The following is a 22,850-nucleotide window of genomic DNA, read 5'->3' as shown; positions in this document are numbered from 1 at the left end:
GCCAACTGAGAAAAATGCCATAAGGAATTGGGAAAGAATGTGAAACTTACATGTTTCTCACCATATCTCTCGTGTAGCATGACAATCACTATTCCATGACTGGACTTTGCAGTTTCTGCAATTAACCCCCCCCCCTCAAAAGACTGTAGTTGTTGAAAATCACATACCAATTCCATTCACAACAGGCGATTCATTACTAACTTCCAACACGCTGGGCAAATTTTGTTCTCCTTCATGATCATTTATATCCACGTTTTGCTGTTGTGAGCCATTCCCAAAATGTCTAGAATCCTTTTCGTGACTGCCATCTCCATTCTGCAGACCATTCTGTGGCTTTTTCAGTGGCATGATCTGTAAACCGCTGGGAGTAGTTCGGTAAGTTACAGTTTTAGCAGCCCTGTCATTAGCAGATGCTGGCTTTGCAGTGTATCCTCGTTTCTGTTTTTGTAGAGAAGGATTAATCCTCTTCCTTTTGTGTGCTGACCCTTTTGCCTTCCCAGATTCAGAAGGTCTATGTGATATTTTCTCAAGAGATGACCCTCGGTTTTCCCGTAAAAATTTTGTAGTACTGGTCTGTTTTCCATGTCTCGATCGCTTTTCTCTACTAACGTGTAGTCCATTGAACTCATCAATAAATTCCTCACAATGTAGGAGATGATGTTCAGGTTCCCAAGTATCTTCATTGCTTCCGTAACCTTTCCATCTGATGAGATATTCCCATTTGCCCTTCTTGTTCTTCCTTTTGTCTACAATCCTCTCCACCTGAAAAAATAAAACAAAGAAGTATCATATTAGACAGAAAAATACTTTGGTTGTGAGAAGTACTTTCTTCGTTTGCAGCTACAAAGACCTCCTTGACATTGTAAAGTAGTTTTAGTATTCATGAGATTCAGCCCCTACAATTGAGTGCCTAAAATCTGAAATGACTCTGACACCGAAAGCCTACCCAAGCTGGCCAAAATGCAGCAGCCTATTTTACTGATTAAAATTTATCTTAATTTCATAGGATGCAGTCCAACACCATGTTCCCATTGGATCCCATATAGAGCATGCTGACTGATGATGAGAGTCTAATTGGTGTGTGTATAAACTGCTTGACACAGCATTTAGGAATTGGAGTTACAAGTTTCAGTGTGACGAAGAATTCTCATGAACAGACCTGGCAATACATGAGAGGAATGCAGTAGCCCCAGCGATCTTTGAACAGCAAAGCCATTCTCCCTTCTAAAAATGTTTGGAAAAGATGTAAAATGCCTGATCAAATCTGATCTGGGAACCTGCAATAGCCAATGTGAAAAACGAAACAAAACAAGGCAGAGCCTGAAAATCTGTGATTTATTTACTTTAGAGAAGAGGGGAAATGTAACAATCTGAAGTGAGTTAAAGATAGGTATGCAAAGAAGATAGCTGTGATCCACTGGACAGCAGATCCCGGTTTTAAATTGCATCGGTTGTAATGCAGATAAGTCATTAGAAAAACCTTTGTGATGGTGAGAATGATTAATCACAGAATAGATAACTTAGGGAAAGTAGAGAGGGTTCCAGAGCAAACAAGTTCTGTTAGACAGACACGAGCCACAAGCAGCCCAAATGGGCTCTGATGATTAGAAAACCTTTTGTATTCTCTCCCAAGATTTGTTTTCTGATTATTGTTTTTTACTTCTTGAAAATGTGGCTTATGAGGGATAAAAAATATTGATAAACAAAAGTGCTGTTGTTAATTTAGGAAGAGTAAGCACGTGGATAGCTACTGTAATATTTTGCATTGCTTGTCAAAGAAAAATCATCTCATATAAAGAACAGCAGTGGAATCTGTATGGAGCATTTAACCTTGAAGAAGGGCAATCACAGTGGTGTATGTAATTGTTCACTTTAGCTCCCCTGTTGGAGCAAACCAACAGAATAATTCTGTCTGTTCACTGGCTGGAACTGTACATTCATGGAAATCATGGTGGGTTCCCCAAGGGATTCTAAATGTAATTAGCAACTAAACATTATACTTCTATCCCAATTCATTTACGTGGGAGCAGCACTAAGAGATCTGTGCCTGAGTCAGAGTGGACAGCTTTCCTCCATCTCCAGGGCATTCAACTGCAGCACCCAAAACAGCTCTTTGCTGTGCTCTGTCTTGTCAAGTATCTGCACAGAGCCTCTCCAGGAGCAAAGCAAGGAATCATCTTTGCTCTGAATTCAGCACAGTCCCCTTCAAGATTGCTCAGTGTGGCAAAACAACTTAATGAAGACAAGTTTGAGATAATCTGTTTGAAAACAAGAAGAGTACTCAGAAAAAAATGAACTGGTGCTTTTCTGTTCCTGTTCTGGGACTTTCAGTTGTTAAACTGATAGACCTATGATCTTGTTGGTGTTATAGTGAGCAACTGTCCAAATGATTCCTGCCTTTAAAATACTCCTTGTCCTTCTATCTAGCTGGAGAGACCCTACATCAAACTGTGGAACTCCCTGGTGGCCAGTGGTTGTCTGTGGATTTGTTAATTACTGCAGCTCGGTATAACAAGGAGCAAGACACACCATATATAAAAATGTATCCTGGGGAAAAAAAAAATAAATTGCTGCAAAACTCAATAGACCACAGCCATCACTACTGCAGAGAATTCAGCTGAGCACTCCTCCATCTCTAAGAGCTACACAACGCAGGCAACCCCTTCTGCTTTTATTGAGGAGCTTGTACTTGGGAACAAACTGCATCAGGTTGATGCTGTATCAGAGCAACTCGGTCTCTGCATTCCCCCACTTGCTCACCGAAGGAAGAACCTCAGAAAGGATGCATAAATAACGTTCCATTTTCAGAAATGCACATCAAAACAGCTCTTCAAGCTCACCTCTTTTCCCTCATGGACATTTGGTTAAGTTTATCTGTACTCTTCACTCATGTGCACATTGTTGTGCTAATACAAGGAGGGAAAGTGAAGGAAGGAGGTTCCTTGGAAAGTGTTTTTTACTTTGGAAAGCACTGAACTGTTTTGGTGATGAGACATTATGAATTTCAATTAAGAGGATGAAAGAAGGAAAAACATTAGTAGTCTTTGTTTCTGGAAATGGAGAATGTGATTAACCAGTTCAAAACAACACATCGTGAGAGGAGAAGTATTTATGAAATTGGGTCAAATTTAATAAATGGTTTCAGAAAAATTATCCAGTAAGCAAATATATTTGGGGAAGACGAAGCATTTCATGACAGCATTTTCAGAACAAAGCTACGAGGGTTTCACTTCAAATTTAATTGAACAAAACTAAAATGAAAAGGCTAAAGAGGCACTAAGTAAAATATACCCCAAATGTTTTGTTTTCTGATCAACCCCAACTCTGAAAGGAGTTCGGTTCTCCCCAGCAAAGCTATTCTGATCAGTTGTTTTGCTGGGGAGAAAATGAAAACAGAAAAATGCAGACTGATCCAAAATTACTGTCATTGAGTTTTTTTGGTCCAGCCACCATAACCACTGGTTTGACTGATGGTGTACACAGAGTCCGAGCAGACATTTGCCTCTTTCTCACTACTGTCTTATTGCTTGTTCCTAGATGTGTTTGAGGGTGACATCAAACATCCTTGACCTCTCAATATGGTCTCTTCTCTTTCCCAGGGCTTTAAGTTCTCCATCAGTTTTTATCACTGTCAGAGTGCCACTGTGTTCTTTCTCTGCATACAGCATAGTGCTTCAATGCAAGCATAAATATCAGTTTGTTATCCACACCTGGTACAGCATGTCCCATTTTCCTTATATTTATGGCCCACAGTAATAATAAACATAACTTAAAAATATCTATTAAATAATGTATATTTGTTTTAACAGGTAATATATAAAGTAATAACCTTTCTGCATTGACTACAGGTTACACAAGTTCATATGAGTTTTCTTAATGAGAAGCTATGACAGCTAGTGATTAATAGAAATAATTTCATTCCCTTTCTAGAACAAACAATGCACAGTCTTGGGAACATGCAGAAAACACCTATGGCTTCACTGTCTGATTTTCCATTTTCCCCTGTTCTATCTCTGCTGAGAACTCAATAAAATCTTCCTGAAAGTGACCTTGGTAGTTACACTTTGCCAGATCTCTAAGTTTGATATATTTGGGTTGGAAAACCAAGTAGTTACATCTAATAAAACTGAAATGAGTGCAGACAAAGTGTAACAGAGGGGCATCACAGTTAAGAGAGTGCTAGAACTGACATATACCATTACTTGCCTGGAATCTCTGTCTCTATTAATTCTGGAGACTTGGGGTGCTGATATGTTACTATATAAGTGTGTTTTAAGAGAAGAAACAGAAGAGGAGCATAGAGTTTGTGCATGTGCATTTGCATCATGCTCTTTAGCTTCTAAGTAAACTTAGCAGTGTGCACAATGGCAGAAATGAAGATAAAGTCATAAATGAACTCCTTTTGTTTAAATAATTTGTTTTCTAAACTTAATGTGAAATTTAAAATATCTCAGTTGATTACAGTGCAAATATGAGGAGCTTCAAGAACTTTATGATATAATCTAGTGATCAAGAGCTTATACACGCTGAGTATAATATACAGTTTCCTCCTCCACAAAAGACTCAGGGTCAAACTCACCCGCTGAACCACGCAGTGTCATTGTCAACTTAAAGAAAAATGTAGGCCAAGTTAAAAAGGGTAATTCCTCCTGAAGTATTTCTGTAGATACACGTGTAAAATCAGAGCACAGTGCACTCATCTCACAGATCACAGGGGCTCTACAGAGCATCCATAAAAAATCTTTATGCTCTCAGAAAATACCTTCCAGGAGAAGTTGTTTTTTCAGCAACTTCAGAAAGGTCTGTAAGACCACATGTCTTCTTTGTCATTTCCAAAACAATTACAAGTCATCCCTTCTTCGTCCATGCATATCTATATAAACAATTTAAACTGTAATCTGTGATGCTCAGATGGTCTCTTTTAGTGTACAGCACAGAGTAGCAGACTGGTTTCAAGACACACTAGAAGAACTGCTTTTCATTACTCCAAATTACAGCACTCATACTGTTTTATATGTTGTTTTTTTTCTTTGGAGGTCTTTGTCCCATGTTGTGCCTCAGGCTGTTGGAAGGGATATAGATGGGTATTTGAAGAAGGCGCCAAGAAAGGCAGCAAGACTTCTGAGAGAGATAAATGCCATCTGATTCAACATGTTTGTTTGCTAAAAATTCATTACTGCCCCAACTACCTCCTTTTTCTTATCTTCTCTTTAACAAATAACGCATTTGTTACTTCTAAATCTCTTGCTTGTTTGTATATGTGACCTGTTTCTCTTGTAGTTTTATTTATTTTTTCAAAACCTGCTAATCAGAGCATTTGTTCCAGATGTATGAAAAATATGGAAACGTATCTTCTGAAAGGGTCTGTTAGAAAAATAGAAGTGGAATTAATGTTGGGTCTCTCTTCGGATCTGATCCACCACTTTAAAACAGAGTAGATCTAATCAATGTACCAGCTACAGATGCTCCCCAAGAGGAAAGTTGTATAGTTACCTGGAAGAAATGAAAGCAAAAGGGCTACGGAGTCATAATATAAATGGGAAGATGTTCCTATTCACAGGTAAAATATCTCCCAGGAAGTTCAGTGAACACCCTGCTGTGCTTATGTCACAAAGAGACTGCTTTTTATTCTCTTCCTATTTTCTCTTTTTATGGATTTCTAGTTTTCTGCAATCTTCTCAGAATCAGAAGAGGCACCAAACTTGCTGGTAACACTCTAAAAGTTCTGTATTTTCCTTCACAAACACCCATGAGCCCCAGGTTAAACATGGTTGCAAACCACATGTCCTGCAACAAACATCCAGTCTTGAGACAGACCAAGTACATGGCCTTGTCTTCTCATTTCATTCCTTTCAGCCTTCTCCTGTCCAGAATTTACTTCATACCCAGTCTCTAAAAGCCATCCTCCTCTCCCACTGTAACTTTAAGGATATCATCTCAATCACTGTCTTCATTAGCACATTTAGATTTACGTGTGCAAACAGTGCCTGTAGTAGGAGTGCCAGGCTTTTTTGAGCAGATAGGAATGGTAATAGACATAGGATTCTTCTCATTGTGGAAGGGGACTTTTGTATGGACCAATTCTGTCCCTTTGGAAAGGACTAGAAAATTACAGAATGTTGTGGGGACCTGGGAGGGATTCCTGGTCAACACGTGTAGTCCATGTCATAGACAGTTACATCGTATAAACCTTTTCATACTGGATATGTTAACAATGCAGAACATATTTCTGCCCTGGGCTTGTTGTTGGTAGGTTGTGCAACAAACAGCTGGTACTTTTGAATTTAATCATTCTGTAAAACTGAAAGATTCCATTTGAAAAGCAGATCAGTTCTCTAAGGTACAAAGGTGTCCCAAAAAATAGAGATACACTTGAGCAGTTGGCAGTGGTCATCTTGATAATGCTTTTTAGGCATCAGAAGAGCAATACTTTTTCCTTTGCAGTCCAGCTCTGCATCTATACCATCAAAGCAATTGTTTATGCAAAATGCCTGTTAGGTCTGCTCTGTAAATGGTTTAAATCCCTTTAACTTACAAATGTTGATCAACACATGCAACATATGTGGAAATTCAAAGAATTCTGTTTATTTTAAAGCATAATGACACACTGCATTTATCAAATCACTGCATTGTTTTCCACGATAAATCAGATCCTGGTTGGTTTTGAGGGTTCATGTTTCTAACAGAAGGGAAAGCAAGAAGCATGACATAACAAATGTCCTCTGAGTTAAAAATTAAAGTCAGCCATGATCAAACACCCTCTACAAACGTGATAGCGCAGTTGCTTTCAGAATGAACCTGTTAGAGTCCCATTTACAACACTTCATTTTGATAAAGAATGCTTTTATTTCCGTAGTAAAATGCAGCTGGTAACTTCTATAGCGCTAAATTTGTTTTGTATGTTACAGTGCACACTTTAAATGCAGAAATATCGGGTATTTTCTTGGTGTGTAGACCAACAAAGGAGAAAGTAATGTTGTTCCTATCTACTGCTGTTGAGATTTTAAAATCCAGTTAGTGCATTCTGATTGAGATGTGGATGAATTTTACTTTAAGCAGGACCATTCTTTTAAGAAGAACATGACTAAAAGACAGATGAGAAATCTAAGTGCAGAAGACAAAATATTTCGCTAGGCTCTACAAAGAGCTGTCTGTTTTGGGCACATGTCTGGCTCTCAGCTATAGTTATGTCATCAGCTTGTTTCTCTGCTGATCTCAATGGGATTCAATAAGTTTCTAACATCTGAGTTTGTGTGCAGGAAGGCTGTGTCCATCTAAAAGAGGAGTTCAGCACAAGCACAGCCTATGGGACCTGATTCTGCCTCTGCTTCCTTTAAAAGATGTCAGCAGGATTATTCCCGGCTTACTTGGATGCAATAAGATCAAAGTAGGAGTCCCTTCAACTTAAACCATGAGATATTTTGGTTTTGTCTAAAAGCAGTTTATAGGTACAGGACTTGAACGGGCTCTAAGCAGTGTTATGTGAACACAGAACTGTTCTCTCAGTAAAACTGGCTGGAATGCATTAAAATACACAAGTTTTTAAACAGTCATGGAAATGTGTAAGCAATAGTTAAAAACAAGAAATTCTGTGATTATCAATTTCTATAAAAGTTGCACCTGAAACGATTAGAACAAGTTAATGCTCTCTTTTCTGTTATGTTCATTTGCAGTTTGGTCTCCTGTTACCTTGTTCAGTCCCAGCTTATTTTCGTGTTCTGTTGTACCATTTGCTCAGTCTTTTTCTGGACCATATGGCCTTCATTCAAATTCATCTCAAGGCCAGGTCTTCAGTTCAACATGTTTACATGCATCCCAAAGCTTAGCCAGAAGTGAAGATTCCACACAAAAAAAATAATACAAAGCTTCGGCTATAGTACCGTATAAATAAATATTTGAACTGCTCTGCTGTACTATCACTCAGTGACTCATTGCTTTATAAATACTGCTGGTAGGGCTGTCATAAAATAAACCACATGTTCTTGTGTGGTAGGTAGAAAAATATTTTCTTATCCCTTTTACAGAAGAGTGGTAGACATGAGCCCAAAGAAATGGAGCTCAGTTTTGGAGGAGCTGTTGGCTTTGTAGAGATTTCCATAGGTGCTGAGGACATGATTTCCATGTTGGCAGGAGCTCTGATGCCATGGAGAAAATGAGAGACATGGAGGGGGCACAGAGTATGGGGGGATGGGGGGCTTATGAGGTGATACTGGGCAGTCCAGGTAGCTGCTGTACAACACCTGCTTCTTACTGAAGGGATTGCAAGCTGCAGTGCAGAACTAAATTCTGCAGTGATCTTGAGAGAGAACAAAAAAACAGCTTAGCAGGTATTTCCAAGGAACTTGCCCTGTGCTGCAGTAATATCTAAAAAATGAAAGCTGTTTGTTGGAAAACATGTTGAATGGACAGTGAAGAGCAGGTAGTTACTCCCAAGTAAGGGATGTGGAATAGCAAGTTCTTTTGGGGTAAGCTGTGTAAAGTGATGGGATATGTTCTCTAGCTACTGTAATAAAGGGATAAGCACATATTTTTGAAACAATCAATGCATATTTGACAGAGCAGCAACCCCAAAAGAATTTCCAACCTACAGGCCTGGATATGAGCAAGGACGGTATTGGTGGCTGAGCCAGGAGGGAGAGGACAATGAAGAATGCTGTCCATGTGCATTAATGGCTGGTCAGGGATGAGGAGATGCCAGATAAATCACATCTCCATTTTTGCTATCCAGACTAGAATAGGAGGCAACTGGCTTGGAGTATCCATATAGCAAAGGCAGTGACAGCCAAATTTGGGAACAATACCACGTGGGGATGGGCTTTAGAAGGAAAAGGCTAAAAATAGGAGATGTTGTACAATATAGGAGAAGGTTAAGGGGAGATCATTTGAGTAAAAAGCTGCAGTAATGAGAGAAGCAAAGTCATGAAACACAAAGGTTTCTTTCAGAATTCAGTAGAGTTTCTCATTTTCTTGCTTATACAAATGAAGCTGATGTGATGGCAGAATACAAAAGTGAGCCAAAAAGAAAGATAGAGCAAAAGGAAGAATAACGAAACATGCTTTGGGCAACTATAATGGCATGATGGGAGCACAGAATTTCACAATATCCAGGATACCATCATAACTTCATAGAAGAATGGCACACATCGTTTCAAAAATTATCTGTGAAAGAGTATTCGTCAAAAAAGAAGAATAACACACCATTAGTCCCCTAGAAACAGTATTCAGATGAGGGTCAGCAGACCAGGCTGTAGCCTCAATTATTGCATCGATTTTCAATGCAGATGTAATTTGTTTTCTAGATTTGGGTTTTGTCCACTGTGAAGGCAACTTGCTACAAGTGCCCTTATCTCAGGGACAGTAGTTAGGGCAGTAAGTTACAAAAGCTGTTAGCATTCATCAGACTGATGCATTTAAACACATCTCATAGTGTGGCTAGTTAGAAACCTGCCTTCAGAAAGTGAGGATGGTGCTCTGCATGGGAGACATAAAGGAGTAAAAGCCTACCTGTTGATTTAATATAGCAGTGTGATTTGAAGCCATTGCATGGAGTCCATGGGGAGGATGCTGGTGTGGGTGTGGGTGAAGGGCAGCAGCACATCTGTACTTGTGCAGTGCCTGTACCTGCACTGGGCCAGACTGACTGCACCTTGTGTGCTCTATGTGGCATGTCACCTCAAAACCCCTCCAGCAAAGGAAAAGAAGCATTAATTGGTGAGACCTTCATTAATCCTTGTGGGGTACAGCCAAGCATTGTTTGTACCTCCAGGCGCAGTGGTTGAGATAGAATGGAATCCATTACCCCTTCCATTGAGATCCCCAGTAACCATGCTGGAGTTTCTTGGCAGTTGTACAGATCCTGCTCAGAGTGCCTGTGGGATCACTGTGGGGGGTTCTGTGGAGGGATAAGCCACCTCTCTGTGCTGACTGCTGCCCTCTCTTTCTGTTGATAGATCACTCTGATGTGCACTGAGTGTCAGGGGTGGACTGGAACTCTGATGGAGCTGAAGAACCATTTAGAAATGTCTGCGCTTGGAGCACTATTGAATATGTAAGTAGTGAATACATTACTGAGGATATTTTCCATCCATTTGTTAGTCAGATTCGTAACTTGGCGGCTGTCTTAATACCTCAGCTGCTCCTGGATGCATTTCCAGCAATGGTAAAGGAAAGAGCTTTGTTCCCTGTGCCTCTGTAGAATGCGGCACTATATTTTTATAAATGTGGGGTTTCTTAGATTTATTCCCCACATTTGTCTCACTAGGATTAGGCTAGTGTATGTTCTCTGTGTGGCACTATGCCAGCCTCAAACCAAAGCTGTGAAGGCTGCAGCTGTCTGCTTATTATTAATTGAGAGTTAGTGCTGAGACCAACACACACTGGTGCTCCATAACCCATACTGTTTTGTAGATAGTTTATGAACAGAAGCTTAAATTCACAAGTTAGTGCAAGATACCTTTGGGTCGCACTTAATACTAGGATTCCACTTGCAAATGGTTTATGAAATTACAAATGGCTGATAAGGTGTTAGAAACTCTCATGATTCTTGCATCTAATTAATCTTCTAATGAATCCTTGATAGTCTTGGGGTGTTCTCGCAGTCATCTCTAACACAAATTGCATGTAGTCCAATACTGGAACAGGTGCCCAGAGAAACTGTGGAATATCCATCCTTGGAGATGCTCAGAACTTGCCTGAACAGGATCCTGAGTGACCTAATTAAGTTGGTGCTGCTTTGTGCAAGGGGCTCAATCAGATGAGCTCCACAAGTCCCTTCCAACCTAAATTATTCTCTGATTCTGCAAGATGTAATTTTGCCCAAAATATTTACTCATTGTTCACTAATTTATTAATTCATTTCCACTTCGAAAAGCAGCTGCAGTTGGAAAATTGAGTTCTGTTCAATCTGTGGAAGTGGGTGTGTGATCTGACTCTATCGGGGTGTTTAGATTTACCAGGCTGCTGGAAAGGAGCTTCCTGTGAGCAGCTCTGAACTATCTCCCTTCCTTGACCTTGTATCATTAGGAATCATAGAATCACCAAGGTTGGAAAAGACCTAAAAGGTCATCCAGTATGATCTTTGATTGCTGACTTACAGGTCATACAGCAAGAGCAACTTGCTCTGAGGTGGACAGGATTGGGATGGCTTGGAAGACCAAGGCCAGCTGATCACCAGCTTAAATGGGCATTTTTAATACTGAGATACATTGTGGTGCAATTGTCCCCATTTAAAGTAACAGCTGTGTGCTTTCACTGTTTGGATGAGCACTCACTGTTTATGGTACGAGCAGAACAAGGCAAAGTATGGTAAATTGTGCAGTTGTGTACAGAGGTGTATGTAGAAAAAGTAATGTAGAAATAAACAGTAGCACACATGATGGAGGAGGATCATATTCTTACTACTGCAACAAGAATACTGAAAAACATTGGGGAAAGCAATACTTTTATGCTTGTCAGTTGTAGCCTAACAAAAGAACACAAACCTCATCTTTTTGGAGTATGTTTAGGGACATGAACTGAGCTTGATTAACTGTAACTAAGCTTGCTTTCTAGATAAGAAGGAAGAAGTATTTTCTGTAGCTGTTTGGAATATTTCAAGATGGTATGCTCATGGTTAACGTGTTTGGTTTGATTCCAAGGCAACAAGAAATTTTGGTGGTCATGGAAAAAGGATTTAAACAAACTGATAGTTTGTCTTTAAATAATCAGAGCATTTCCCCAGGGAGCAGTGTGTATTTGCACAATTATTACTCTGAAATGTTATTTTCCTAGTTACAAAGCTTGATACAAATCTATCCTACCACATGGATACCAATGATCATTACTGCTATTTAATAGCATAGCAGGTGGAGCCTGGAGCTGTGAGCGCTTCCCTTTAATAAGTGGTGTGCCACAAAGTTGAATTTGTTCTTAAAATTAAATGGTCAGAATGTTGATCAGAAAATCTTGTGCTGAGTGTCTGTCAGATCAGTGCTAATGAGTGTGCTCTGAACCTAATGATGTGAGTTTTGCAGTGTGAGAATTTGGTGTTATTCTGGAAAAGACCTTGCCCTGGGCTGCTGAATGTCACGCGCAGTACTCAGAATATGCACTGTGCAGGGCGGGACTGATACAAAACGTGCTGTGCCGTATGCTGCGTTATCAGGCAACCTGAGCTATTTTGCAACACACGCAAGGATACATGCATAGTTACAGGACAACTGGGGAACACTGAATGAAATATCCTTTAGTTTCCCTCTAAACTGCTTCTGAAGGTGACAGTGTGGGAGAACGAAGCAGATGAGTCACCTGTACATCTCCTACATCTTCTTGGAAATACTTCTTACTCACTTAGGAACACTTCAGTGTTCAGTGACTTCCCCCGATGGCTATAGAATATCAAATCACTTTTATTCAAGGTAACAATCAAAATGCCTGAAAATCTCTTGACTTTCAACTGTTTGGTGATGTACTTGTTTTTGTTATTTTTTTTTTAACTCTTCTAAATGCTACATGTACTAACAATGGAGAGCCCTGTCCAAGTTAATCAATAAGCTACTTCAGTTTTGCCGGAGGAATGAACACATAATTGCCTATTTTCTTCCATGTAAGAATCCATTTGGCTTCAATTTTTTTTACAGTAGATATTTACAAAGCAAAGAGATTTATCAGGCTTCTACTTCTCTTATACTCCAAAGTTTATATTTTAGGACCTAGGTCCCTTCCCCTGTCAAATATCATCTGCTTACAGGCTTCATAGTCAGCAATGTGAAATCATGAACTATGTAGGTAATTGCCGGCATTGCTCAATGAATGGCATCCTGTGATAGTGTACACGTTTCGCGCACAGAGAGAAGAATTAGATGCTGAATTAGTGACAGTATAAAGCAGTGGAATTGCTGCCACGTGAGAGTGATTCGTACTTTATCATATAGTCACAGAAGTGAACTTATCCTGGAAGTTGTCATCATGCCTTCCTTAAAACTACAGGTTTTTAGCCACTTTGAAATAAAAAGCTACTAATATCCTGTTCATCAGATGTCACAGTAATAGCGGTGAAAGACTCCGCATGTTTAAGCTTGAGATTTCCAGCTTTTAAGCTAGCATTTCTAGCATAAGCTTACTGTGTAGTACAGGTTAAACTGAAAGCCACTACAATAAGGATGACTTTCCAGAGTGAATGGCGTATGATACCACAACATTTTTTTCTGTGTTGCGAATGCTGTCTTCTTTTTTGATAAACAATTGGGCTGTGGCTATAAAACCTCTGAGGGGGATGGAGTGTCCTGATGGCATTTTGAAAAACAGTAGAGCACAGATCTAGAATAAGTTTTATATGCCACAACATAGCAGAAATACCAATGCAACTGGAGTGACATTCATTTAAGAGGAGCCGTGTTTCTTTGCAGTGTGATGGGCCAGACTTGATTATTTGTCTGTCATGACATTAGTTACAGACTCACAGATTCATAGATCTGAAGGCCAGAAAGGACAACTATATCCATCCAGCTTGTCTTGGGCTACATGGGTATGTCTTACATCCAGCAGTTCCATACCAGGTCCCAAATTCTGATTTAGTTAAACCACATCTATTAGAAGATGATCACACCTTAATTTGAAATGATTCACAGAAAATGCACTCCACTGTTGGTAAATCTTCCCAAGTGCTATAAATAAAATGCTAGAAACTTAATGTTAAAAAGTGCATCTCATTTCTCATTTATATAGGGTAAATTTCCAGCCACTGGCTCCTTTTATATCTCCGTTAGCTAATTTAATTCTCCAAGCCTTAAATCCTGCGAAGTATTTTGCAGCTAACTGCACAGATGGCCTCCATATTTCTTTAAGTTTTGAAAAATTTTGGTGCTAATGTGATGGCTCTGTCTAAAATTCTGTAGCTGCTTCAGAAGCCGTGCTTTAAACCTTCATCACAGATGCTGGGGTTCACTACTTGTGTTTGAAGTTCAAATTCACGTATTTCATATCATTTTGAGGGAGGAAATTTTTAGGATGTTGGGGACTACAATGACTGCATTCAGCAGATCAATACAAAGCATTTGTTTTCTTTGCTTCATTGCTAGAGTAAGGATGTACCTCTTAAAGGTAGGGCAGTTGTGACTAAAGACAAAGGCAAAGTTAATTAAAAGGAAGATAAGTGGTGTTCCTGTCTGTGTCCCTTTTTCATTCCTACCATCCTACGTATTGACTTAAATCTGTACCCATGTGTTCAGTCATATGGACAAAACGAACAGCTTCCCCCTGTGCTCTACTGGATTACTGTGTACTGCTAAATAATTGCCCACATCTGTCTACAAACTGCTTTACATCTGCATAAATCTGTACCCTTTCCTTCTGAAACAGGACAGGAGTATTCTCATCTGTTTCTGAAAAGTTCAAGTGCTGCCTGTTTATCCAAATTTATTGGGTTATAACAGCACGCAGGGCAAAACCCTACAAAGAACTCATGTATGAAAGTTATACATGCTGTAAAAATTCAGGAATTTGCCTTCAATAATGAAATTCTCAGCATTTGATATTTTAAAAACACATGCCACAAATGTAAAAATGCTAATTAAACCAATTAGAACACACTGGGAGTACACTGACAGCAGGCACATAAAGCACTAATCAAATGTAAGGAAAGAGTTTAAATACTGTGGATTTGCTAGCTTTTATTTACTTATATTTTCGTACCACAGTTGAATACATTAATCTTGAGAGTGGAAAGGACTGGTATCCTTTGGATACATGTACCTGAAAATAAGAAAGGGGCTGGTTATGCTGACCTGAGAAATCATTCATTAGGCACAAGTGATTCACCGTAAAACTTAGAGGAAATGAAGAAGTAACAAAGTTTTCTTCTCAGCCTCAAACTTACTAACTAGTCTGTTGAGACTGGTGGGCAATGTAAAAGAACTGCTGTCACTTCAGAGCAGACAGAACTGAAATTTACTTGATTACCTCAAACGAAATTCATGACTCGTCAATCGATTTCTACTAAAATAACCCAGTTCCGTATTTCAGAGATCAGGGAACTCCGTGGGGTAAATTCAGTCAGTAGTTTGCATTATTGGCACATGAGCTCACTGGTCCAGGGCAGCTGGGTATGAATGAGGGTTTTTTTTCATTGACTAAAGTTCAGAAGTCCCTGTCCTTATAATACTGAACAGCAACACAACAGGAGGGGAGAGGGTGGGATGGAAGCAGACAGAGCATGGCTGTGCACAGGGGAAGAAGGGCCTTTGAGCTGTTAGAGTAGAACAAGTGCTTTGGGATTAGGGATCACCTTGAAATTGCTGTACCTACTGCCTAAATCACGTGTCTTGGCTGGGGAAGGAAATGACTGCCTTATCCACATGGGAGATCTACTTCTTTCTTGGACTACATGCACACAAGAAATGAACAGCACAGATCTATCATACAGACACAGCAAACCCTGTGTGTTCAAGGATGCCTTCATTTTCCTGAAGGAGCACCATCACCTCTTACACTATAAGTGTTCTGGAAAGATGTGAATACTTTTATAAACAGTAGCATAGTGTTATTCCGTAATTATTATTTCCATAATTATTCTGTAAATTCCGTGTTCCCCTAACACTACCGTATCAGATTGTTCCCTAATCATCTATGTCAAAATCTATAAATAATGTCTTGGTAGAAGTCACAAAGTGTTACACCATGGGTAGACTCTGCTGTGTTATTTAAATAGTGCTACACTCATAGCTATGCACAGCCAAATCTCTCCAGCACTGTAATGAACAAGGTCAACTTGGTCAGCTGAAGTTCTGTTTTTTAAATGACTTTTATAAAAATACTTTGCCTGAGGACTTTTAATTTTCTTGGTCTATCTCCCATAGTTATCACCTTTTGGTTTTAAGGCATACTGGAATAATTTTAGGAAAGTTCCTTCCTTATTTTTTCATTTTGAGTGTTAGAAGGTAGACATTCCATGAATATGTAATTTGCAATTCCAGCCCATTGGTAAAGATGTCCTGTAGCCAGAAAACAGGTATGATAGCTCTTTCCTTTTAAAACGATGCCAGTTCATCACTGTGAGTCATTTTTAGGTTTCTATGGTGAATGTTTTTTCTGCAGAGAAGGCCTTGGAGTTGCTGACTGAGTCTTTCCTCCAGTGCATTTTCAGTCTCCACCACTCTGGGAGTTAGGTGATACCAATCCTTTCTAGAAACAACTTTGAAGTTTAGCCTCTGAAGGTGAGAACCTTGCTTATTTTAAGGTAAAGTCAGATCCAGATATCCATTTCTCTTGGTGCAGAGGATTATTATGATGTGGCTGACTGTGAAGAACATTTGATAGCCATGACTGTAGAATTAAAGATTTCTTTCCATCCCATTTTCCTAAACGCAAGATAAATGGCAGTGCAGTAAAGTTTTTCCTTTGAAGGCCAGATTCTCTTCCACACATGAAATGAGTCCTTGCCATTTGTGTTTTACAAGAGCAGTATTAACATTCATGAACATTTCATCGTTAGCCATGTGATGAGCTTGCTTAACAAAATAAGCCCATCCTTATCTTCTGTGGGTAGTTCTTTCACAGAACCAATCAGTCTGTTTATACATGAGTAGCTACCTTCTGGATGACTGTGAACATGATGACCTGGGGCAGTGGAAGCCATTTGCAGTACAATGTCATTGAAGCTCTGTTCACTTGATGCTGAAAACAGCTGCTAAAACAGGCAAAATCATAGAGGAGGGTTGAGGATGTTGCAGAAATTGGTGCAGCAGAGCTGGTGTGGTTTTTTGGAGCTCCACAGTGCACAAGGCTCAAAGGTCAGGCTAGGAGCACTGCTTTGAAAGACAGAGGACTCCAAAGAAACTCTCAGTCCTATATAGGATTTATTAAGCTCATTAAAATAACACCCAGTCCTAAATGAGCCACAGCTTTACTTCTTCTCTGTTGTGGCTCTGGAAACTCACATAGTGTGATTCCCTAGCACAATAGCAGCGAGAAGCCACAGATCAAAAGCAGCTGCCACCATGTCTGAAAAGGGGAACGCTCTCCTAACTGTTTGCAGTTTCTGTCCCAGAAGCACAGCAGCTACCGGTTTACCCTATTTTGAGATGTCCCTGTTTGAGTCAGAGGTTCTTGTAACCTTCTCAGAAATGAAGCTAAAGATTAGTCACATCAAAAGGAAATAAAAACAACACACAACAAAATGACTGTAGAACAGTCCTGGTTCATCGTCTGTCTTGGCTGCACTGCTACTGCAAAGCCATATTACACTCTGTATAACCAGAGGGGAACAAAAAGGCAAGTCTTGCAATCAGTAATTCTGGGAGATCTAAGGCTAAGCAGGCAGTTCCTCAGCCCTGAGGCTCACCCCTCAAGTACCTTCCACATCTTCAATGAGTGATGCATCAAATACTAAATATCCATATCCCCTTGCTGCCTGTAAGTATACGCATCTAAATAGGTGTCTAAAGCACACCTTTATGATTCTCAGTAATACACTACATACTTGGTGTGTAACTGCACTTTGCAAGATCAGCTGCAGCTCCCTATTACCAGAGATGCTTGAGCTCTTGGACTGGTGATCTATGAGTGGTAACAGGAGGAATAGAAGTATATTAATAGATGTAAAAGATGTAAAGTTCTGTTAGAGTTGTTCTGAGCTTCACTAAAACGTACAATTAATATGGGCATCTAGAAATTGTACAGAAGGGTTACATTAAGCTAGGAATCATATTGATCACCTAAGGAATTCTGTCTTGTAGCCTAGGGATAAAATGGCACTCAAGAACTTTCTCCTTGTTTTGTGTACTGTAATGCAGGCATAATCTTGAGGCAGACTGCAGAAAATCAAAGGGTGTATATGCTAAGATACTAGAGCAATGGAGACTGCATATCCAAAGCAAAAGGGTTGTTTGCACACTGTAATTTATCTGTAAACGGAACTTCTTTTCCTGTATACTAACTAGGCTACAAAAACAGCAGTTAATAGTGGAGGAGAAAGACTGTATCGCTTATGGTAAAAATGGAAGGTCCGATTCACTTTAAAAGTGAACCTTTTGTCTTCTGAGTGCAGCAGGTTGTCAGTGGTATTTGATAGGAGCAAATGAAACACACAAAAAAATAACAGCAATGCAGTTGCAGAACAATTCAAATTACAGCCCACTGCAGCCTGTCTGTAAGTGGTAACCGTGCACACAGTTCAGTGTTAGAGACCACTTCCGAGAATGAGAAATTTACTACAGCCAGCACTCACTGGAAATGTTGTAAGTCATGTCATGTCAGAAAGCCAAAGTGTGTGATGGTCCAACAAGGCAGGAAAAAGAACCAGCATCTCTTGTATGACTCATGCCCAAGCTAGGGGACGTGTTACTGAGCTGGTAGAAGTAACTTCTTGGAAGAAGTCTTCCATCAATTCTGCTAGCAACTCCTTGAAGCTTTCTGAGGTTCTAAGAACAACAGCTCATTATTATAAGCCACAACAGGCAGTCCACAGGTTGAGCCATGAAGTTCTCCAGTGCGTTCTTTCAGGGTAGTGAAAGATTGATGAAAGAATAATTATGCAAAGATTGCAATATTTAAAAACACATGCACACAAAAGGGTGCCATCCTTGGAGCTTGGAGTCGCTGTTATCTTGAGTTTATTAAGTTTGTGCACCCAAACTCTGTGACAGCCTAGTCTGCAATTACTGCAGCCAAATAGTGTTGTCCCTTATCAGTCATGAGCACCATTATTTATTCCTTCAAGGACTTCAGGTTATTTCCCCTGGAGTCATGTGGAAACACTTTAGTACCTAAACATAATTCCTATGACTTAATTTGCAATCCAGAATGTCTCCATTTTCTTTCTTATACAGACCTTAAGTTACATTCCTATTTAATTTTAAAGCCATATTGTTGCATCGTGTTCTTAGTGAATCTAGAAAGTGGGTGCTTCCTTTGCTTATTTAGAGGCAATTTCAACCACTTCTCATCCAAAGGCAGCTTTCTCTTGGTGTCTCTCCTACATCTGTGCATTCATTGCTATGTTGGACATGATCATTCCTTCCTTGGAGTAATCACCAAAAAACTTTGTGATCAACACATTTGCATTGCAAATGTCTCGAAATTCGTTATTGTGCATCTTGTTTCCATGTGAACTGTATTTAGTAGAAATTCCCCAGCACCTTTCCTGTGCTGAGACACCTGATAACCTATTACGAAAAGGCTTCTAAAAGACAAATTCATCAGGTGTATTAAGGTGTTAATGTGATTTTATGTTCTGTAACAGTCCCTTGCTCTAATAAAGAAAACAACTTAAAAAATATTATTAGAACAAATTTCAACTGTGTAAGATTTCAAAGGAAACCCATTAGCATAGTCAAGCCAATGGTACAGAAGAGCATTAAAAAGAACAACACAATGTCACATTCTATTTTGTAATTCCTTTCTTATTATGAAGAACAATAAGATACTTAAGGAGTGCACTCTCTTTTGTAGTTAGCTTGACATCTGTGAACAGCTTAAGACACCACCACTTATTGCAGTGAGTGCGAAGTGATGACAAAAAGAAGTTAGTTTTTGTGTGCCTCAAAGAATACACCAAGTTGAGCTGGTTGGTTAGAAATCGGGCTGTTCCTGTTAGTAATCAGCATTGCTGGAAAAACAAACAATTGCACCACAGTAGCAACTTCATCTGTCTGTCAGGAGTTGGTGGCTTTTAATGTATATTCACATATCAATCTTTAAAGATTGATAAACATGTATTAACAATCCTGCAGAGCTTTGAGGAAGCCTAGGAAGGTCATCCAAAAAGTTCTGATGCTAAACTGCTTGTTTTATATAAGTGAAAGCTATTTTTATTAATTTTATTACATTAATATAACTTTCTAATAATACTGCCTCAAGAAATTGCCTCATTCCATGCATTTACTCCGATGATTTTTTTTAGATAAGGTAAAAGGGAGAAGGATATACTATTAGATAGAACTATGGCAGTGAGCCAAAGCTTCACTTTTAACGTGTTTGTTTTGATGTTACTTCATCACCTCCTCTATTCTTCTGGACTTTTGTTTGCATCTTCTACTTGTTGCATCTTGTTGGAATTCTGAATAGAGAGATCTCTAAAACAGAAATGGACTTTTCTGCACTGGAGAGTGACCCACTATTAAGATTTGTCCTTTAATTTGCAAGGATACTAATTAGCAATGATTAGCAATTAGATACAGAATACAACTTGTAAGGCGTGTATGTTTGTGATCTCTACAGACTGCAGCAGCATCTTAATCAATACCTATGTTTGTTTAACGACTGTGGTATGTACAAAGCTAAGAACTACCATACAGGGTCAGACTATAAGTCCATCTAGCTCAGGGTTTAGTATATTTTAATAGAAATCAGTATTGGATATCTAGGAAAATAGAATTTATAGAGTAAGTGCTGCCCTTGCGTTTCCTTCCAGATAATTAGCAGTTAAAGGATTTCTTTCTACTGAAAGGTAGAAAGTGATCTATCCTCCAAAATGCTGTTTTACTGTTCTTTGAAACCATTTATAGCTTTGACTTCCATGACATCCTAAAACAAGGAATGTGAAGATTTAAGTACTGTGAAGATGTAGTTGTTTGTCTCAGTCATTTGCCTGATCGCTTCATTTGTTGCATGCTTTTTCTTGCACAACAAGGAATAGCATTCATTACTGAATTAACTGGTCATCCTCCGTTTGTTTTTCCTGTAGCATTCATATCTTCCACAATTGCTTCTGCTAGCAAGAAAATCACCAAAAGGTTATTTTGAATGAAAGCCATTCCACCCTTTGCAACCTCCTGTTTGCCTTTCTTGAAGTGGATGCAACACTGCAAATGTGAAAGCACAGTGATATGACAGTGATCAGCTTCTGTTTCATTCTCAGCTGCTTTTCTAGTAATATCCCAAATTCTCTTTGAGGTTCACCTCTGCTAAGCAGTATTCTTGTCTCATGGACCAAATTCCTATTAAGAGCTGAAACATCTTTTTTTGGCTGAGTTTCACCTGTTCTTGTTTTCCGAGGTGTGGAAAATGGAGATGATGAAGAGATTCAATTCAAAAGCACACACCTGATCCAAATTAAAATACTAACATAGGCACACCCATAAACTTTCTACAGTGATTCCAAGCTCTCTCCTGAATAGTCACAGCTTCTTCAGGGCTCGTTGTTGTGCATGTGCAGCCTGGATTACTTTTCCTTTCATCATTAGCTTGCATTTACAAACTCTGAATTTCAGCTGCTGTCATCGAGCTCTTAACCATCAACCTTTCCTTTGACAGTGCTAATATTAATTTATAGACTTCCAGTAACAAATATGGTTATTTTCAAATAACTGATAATTCTTCTGTACAACATTGTCCCAGTACTGAGGCTTGGAAACTCTTATCATAACAGCCTATCATTGCTTCCTGTCTGTAAGCTTGGCTGGCCAAGAGATGACCAACCCTTCTAGACCACAGATCTGTTTCATTATCAGCTGCTCCTTTGAGATCCTGTCAAGAGATTTTTAAAAATCCATTCACTGCAGCCATAGCCATTGCTATCCATTTGTTCATTGACTCTGAGAGTTCCGTGAGATCTGACTTCCGTCTAAAAAAGCTGAATTAACTCTTCTCCAAATCATGACACATTCACGTGTATCTGTTGATTCCATGTCTTTTTGTAGGTTCATACAGCAGAGCTCACAGACTGAGTAGTCTGCAGTCCCCTGTACCCCTTCTTAGTCCATCAGGTTCTGAGCAACTGTCAGCCAACACATTTTTATAGGATGATTCCAAATAAAATCCACAAGTTTGCATTAGCAAAGCACCTTATGGAAGAGAACATCCTCACTGTCCCTTTTTTGCCCCTTTGAAGGAACGGACTGTGACTTTGGGTGTCGCTAGATTTCTCTTAACCACCCACCACGTGGGTCAACTGATCTTTCAAAGGAAAGTGTACTTCTGGCAGATGCTTCAATACTTGCTTTGGTTTAGTGCTTTGTTGTAGTCTACTGATCATGCTGATGCTGTTTACAGTACTGTAGGAATCAAATTTCTTTAATAAGCCAAAAGGAATAATTGTTTTCCTACACAAGTCCAATATATCAAATTATCGAGGAAGTTTCTAGAGACCTAGCAGATTTCTAACAGTATCTTACATTATACCTGGTAATGAGATGGTACTGAAATCTAGATTCCCTGTGCAATAGAAAGAAACAGATTTAAGTGTATTTTCCTTCAGCTGTGCAATATTACCAGACTGAAATTCTGGTGATACACAAAGATTGTGATGCTGATATTAAGCAGGCCAGAAAGGCTGGTTTTCTTTAGCCAAAACCAGAGGGTTTTCATTTGCACAGATGTAAACTGAGCCTACATTGAAAAAAATTTGGTGTTAAATTATTTTATATGTTCTGTTGTTCTAATAATTTTGATGCTAGGGATGACTTAATAGGGTTTTTTAAACCAATATTAATGTTATATATGTTATAAAATGTGCCACAGAAATTTTCTGAAAAATATATGGGTAAAGAGGAACAACAAAAAGGGATTGCACTGATGAAAATGTACAGAGCCAAGAAACTGTAATACTGCTAAAAGTCAAATGAATGGACAAAGAAATGCCATTTACAGCATAGCTGGCCATCACAATTACTCCATTGATTAAACAACAACAACAAAAAAAAGCCAATTTATTTCAATATTAGATCACATTTAAATTTTGCCATTATTTAAACTAATCCCTCTCTAAATACTGCAACCTTCAGAAACAACAACTAAACAATGAGTTTATTGCCAGATATTAATTTTGAACCAATGACCAAAGTAAAACATCATATTTATCATTCAGAAAGCAATACAAAAATTTGTTTTAATCTGTTGGGTGTAAAGACTGAAACTGGTAAATGAAGGGGAAGCAT

General features: G+C 39.1%; 1 protein-coding gene across 1 annotated transcript in view; it reads right to left on the bottom strand.

Moving 5' to 3' along the window:
• CDYL2 (chromodomain Y like 2) overlaps positions 1-22,850 on the bottom strand; it is a 52,356-nt gene that overhangs the window by 24,477 nt on the left and 5,029 nt on the right. The window contains exon 2 of the mRNA XM_015874117.2: positions 168-762. Within this exon, the coding sequence (XP_015729603.1) occupies positions 168-762 (595 nt within the window). The remainder of the gene's footprint in view (positions 1-167; positions 763-22,850) is intronic.

The sequence above is a fragment of the Coturnix japonica genome, chromosome 11 (assembly GCF_001577835.2).
Source record: "Coturnix japonica isolate 7356 chromosome 11, Coturnix japonica 2.1, whole genome shotgun sequence".
NCBI classification, from domain to species: domain Eukaryota; kingdom Metazoa; phylum Chordata; class Aves; order Galliformes; family Phasianidae; genus Coturnix; species Coturnix japonica.
This window is presented reverse-complemented; position numbering and strand designations above follow the sequence as displayed.